The sequence below is a fragment of the Rhinichthys klamathensis genome, unplaced genomic scaffold (assembly GCF_029890125.1).
Source record: "Rhinichthys klamathensis goyatoka isolate OS25496 unplaced genomic scaffold, OSU_Roscu_1.1 h1tg001190l_1, whole genome shotgun sequence".
NCBI lineage: Eukaryota > Metazoa > Chordata > Actinopteri > Cypriniformes > Leuciscidae > Rhinichthys > Rhinichthys klamathensis.
The window spans coordinates 140,346-144,954 of NW_026607378.1; the positions used below are offsets into that span (position 1 = coordinate 140,346).

At 35.8% G+C, this 4,609-nt stretch overlaps 1 protein-coding gene across 1 annotated transcript; it reads right to left on the minus strand.

Moving 5' to 3' along the window:
* Positions 1 to 223: 223 nt before the first annotated feature.
* LOC130079623 (microfibril-associated glycoprotein 4-like) lies at positions 224 to 4,330 on the minus strand. Its single transcript, XM_056244964.1, has 4 exons — positions 4,115 to 4,330; positions 3,938 to 4,034; positions 3,650 to 3,817; positions 224 to 480 (listed from the first exon to the last, which is right to left on the minus strand). The coding sequence occupies exons 1-4, from the start codon at positions 4,313 to 4,315 to the stop codon at positions 224 to 226; spliced, it is 723 nt and encodes a 240-aa protein (XP_056100939.1). The 5' UTR covers positions 4,316 to 4,330.
* Positions 4,331 to 4,609: the final 279 nt, after the last annotated feature.

The window sequence follows — 4,609 nt, forward strand, 5'->3', positions numbered from 1 at the left end:
ATAACACACTTGTTAGCCGGGTCATTTCTTGAGATTTGCCCTGATAAAACAGTCATTCTAACACATTCACATGCAGACATAATGATTTTCAATGCTAGAGTTTATTAGTTTATTTATTCTGACTTAAATGATTTATTCTTTTTCACAGTTAAGGGAGAAAGCATAAATATTCAAAATGTGAATTAACGATATCAGACAATTGCACCTAGAAACACTGATGTTTCTAAGACACATGTTTGATCTTCATGCTGATGGATTTCATATTGACAGTGTAATTGTTCTTCCAGGTGTACCAAATAACACCAATGGCATAATGAGTATCATCATTTTTCCACAGATACGCACCGTTGGGGTTTGCATAGGCACAGTCTCCGTACCAAAATGCCCCGAGACGCATATTGGCACAGTTCTTTTCATCGACATCTTGATCTTTGTCAAAGGTGGAGAACTTCTGATTATTATGGTAGGCCAAAGAGTCGCCTGCAGAGAGGAAGACCATCATTAACAGGATTAATAATATATAAAAGAGTCCAGTTTCTACTTAGTCGGATAGGTTTCACAATAAACAAGGTTTTGTATGCTATCAGAACAACATGTCCGACATCACAGGTGTAAAACAATAGGTGTAAAAAGAAAAGAAATGCATGGCAGCACAGGGTGCCAAACATGTATCATTAATGAGAAAAAAAAAAAAAAACAGTCAAAGACCATAAACTAAAGTAATATTTAGACTGCAACAGGAAAAGGGCAAGCTGTCCATAAACTACAATAACACGCTTAACCCTCTGGGGTCTAAGGTGTTTTTGGGGTCCTTGAGATGTTTTGACATGCCCTGACATTTGTGCTTTTTTCAGTTGCTTATAAACATTAATGGCACAGGTGAAATTACACTCTATTTAGCACAAACAGGGCTACCATAATATGTGAGCAACATGTATGTACATGTTTGTATTTTTGAGAGAATATTGTTTATGCATGGTTATTGATAAAACTAAAAATTAAAGTTTCTGAAATAAGGCCACAAAACACATACTAAATATGTGTCCACAAGACTTTTGACTAATGGATGTTGTGGCCTAGAGTATTTGCTTCAAAATGATCTGAAAATCATCCTTTCTAATCATTCACATAACACCATAGATTGCTTTAAATTGTGAAAAAAAAAAATTTGTTTGAAAGGCAATATGCAAATGGGCGTGAACGGCCCAACCCCCTCATGAATAATTAGGTGATTCTCACCTGAGAAGACAAAGATGGATTCATTTCATTCAGGTGTGTCACAAGAAAGAATGCAAGGAAAATATACATACACACACACAGACATATATATATATATATATATATATATATATATATATATATATATATATATATATATATATATATATATATAATCAAAATATAAATTAAAGTCAAAAGCACATTTTTAGTCATACCTGGAAACAAATCCTGTTCAAATAGGTTATATGGGCCATTCAATAGAATTGGTTCAAACAGTTGGAAACATCTTGAAAAGAAAATTGTCTTTTTCCATAAATCTCTTATAAAGTATTATTTTTGAAAGTATGCCAATACATTTTTTATTATACATATTTCAAAGTTAAGGATTCATTATTTTGATATAGCCTAGCTGGAACAAACACTATAATAGTTGATAAGTTTATTTTTGACAAAACATACTATATATTTAACATATGAGAAACTGCTAACAAAAGCTTAGATGATGTCTATTTTAGAGTTAAAACTTTATAATTTATCCTAAACTAGTCACACACACACACACACACACACACACAGAGAGAAACATGATTCAAATTTAAACAGTAGGCTATTTTTGCGTTTACAGACACTAACATTATTATCGCGATTAGAACAAAGCACAAGAATAAAACACTTACAGCTCAGATCGCTCCTCGAAGTGAAAATAAACCAGCACTTGTTCTGAGGTAGGTAAATGTCCCAGGATTATTCCTCACAGCCGCGCAAGATGACAGTACATTAATCTGACTAAATAAAGTGTGTTTACAGATATTATGTGGGCGTTTACACGTCTCAATGTGTTGCTTCAGATCATTAGCGTTTGAATAGCGCGCGCTCTCCGTGGGCGTCACATTAGCGGAATAATGAGATGCGAGAACGATAATGAGAACGGCTGACACCTCTCTCTTTTTATATAGATTACATAAACAGAGAATATTTATTTTAGTTTTAAATTAGATCATTTAAAAGTACAACCTTAAATGATCATAAACATATATTGCTCATGTCTGGGTGAATAGTATTAGCTGAGTTTTGTTTAAGTTTAGAGACGTGCTCCAGAAAAAAGTTCACGGACACGGAGAGGCAGAACGCACACCCTGTTTATTTTCTTTATTTTACAAAAGCACAATATTTTATTTCGATTGTAGGTGGGCACATAAAAAAGTAGACATTTAACAGTTTTTTTTAAATATGTTTCATAACTCTGTATGACCAGAAATGATGGAGTACTTTAAGTCTATTTTTCTGCTATGTGAAAAAAATCTGCCAAAACGCATGGGTGCGTTCTTGATCCCCAGAGGGTTAAATAACAAATTAACAGTGAAATACTGGCAGCAGAGGTGACAGCAGTTTAATGTTAATTTTACAGTGCTCTTATTATAATATATTTAACAGTATGTTACTGTAGTAATATTAGCTCTGATTGGCTCTATGACCCTGTCTCCTCTCCACCAGTAAGCTGGTGAGTGGTGGGCATTCTGGTGCAATATGGCTGCCGTCGCATCATCCGGATGCGGCGCATTGTTTGATTGGCATGGTTTTATTTCAGTTAGCGTAATAGCTGGTTTGATTGGCATTGAGAGATGATCTTATGGAAAGTACCCCATGCCAATCTCTAGGTATGGTGAAGGGTGTGTGATGTTGTGGGGATATTTTAATCCCAAAGGCCAAGATAACTTTATCAGGATGCATAGTATCCTGGATCCATGAAATAACTGGCCTTTAAAAATAAAAATCTGCCTGCCTCTATGAGAATTTAACATAGGGGTGTCCTGACTTATGCACCCTGTATTTTAAGGAAGAACATTTATGTATTTACGATACATTATTCATTCACAAAGAAAATTGGTGTCCTTAAAGGTTGGAATTTTCCTCATTTTTTTAATTAAGGCATTAAGATCAATTTCCAAAAGATGATTTTTTATTCCTCTTTTTAGGCAACTTTAGCATGGGTGTCTAAACTTATGCATAGCACTGTAACATCAAAGACCATCAACAGAAATATCATGTTTAGGCAAAAAAGGAAGAGATGAGCAGAAACACAAGAACTACAACTGACATCAGCCACGGCCTCAGAAGAAATCAACTGAAGAGAAAAGAAGACATTAAATCTCTCAAGATCTCAGCAGAGGAGGATTAAACAACTCCACAAACAGCATTACCAGCTTCACCAGAGTAACTTTATTTCTGTCAGACATCTACAGAAGCTGTTATTGAAAATATCGGAGGTTTAGATTTTGTTTCATTGCTTCGCTTAAGGTTACCATTATGGTGATCGGTGTTTGCTTTATTTTGACTCTTGACTTTTTAACATCAGCTTTTCTTTGGCTGTTGTAGCCATGTTTTCCAAAGAATATGAACTCAATGAGAATGAATGAAAGTGTCCTACCTGCTCCTCCATCAGTGAATCCTGAAACTTGAAGTTTATATCCATTACATTCACAGTCCACAGAGAAGGACGAGTACAGAGCAAAACCCTTCCTTCCTTCAAAGTCCTCCAGATCCACTCTCAGAATGTAATTCCTGTTACGTGTCAGCTGAAACATGTTCTCCAGCCCTGTTCACACACACACACACACACACACACACCCACACACACACACACACACACACAAAGAACATGTTCAACCAAACACATGATCATCCACACAAACGGACACACGCTGTGAGATCTTACCCAGCCAGTATTCGCTCTCCACATTCCCGAATCCTCTCTTGTACTGATTCCACGGCCGATAGAAATTCACACTGCCGTCCATTCTCCTCTGAATCACCTGTGATGGGTTTATATAGGATATATGATTCATAATGTGTCTTCTGATGTGTGTTTGATGATCTAAAGTCACATTCGTACCGTCCATCCTCCGTTGTCTTCATCTTTCCCATCTGAGGACATGTGACAGTAAACCCAGACAGGAACGTCTCCTGCTGGATAGATGGAGTAAATCCCACTGACTGTTTCTCCTGAGTTATAGACGTCAGAACAGTCGAATGGCATGAATTTACAGTCACTCCCCAATACAACAGGGAGAAGAACCGCCAAAAACAGCATCATCTACAAGAGAGACAGGGAAAGAGTTAAGCGAACATGTTCCACAATTTATAATGATGAAATCAAAGTGAAATTAAATGTGAATCAGGAGTTTAGACTAATTGATACAATAAAAGAAGCAGATGAACTTACTTCCATCTTCTGAATCTCTCCTCAGTAGTTCACAGATAGAGATTTATTTAATCTAGAAAGTAATATAAATGTTTTCTTATGTATATTTTGATCCGTTTATTTTTTTTGAAAATGTAAAATTGTCTGAATGTTCTGTTCAGTAAATGAAGAATAAAACAGTAACTC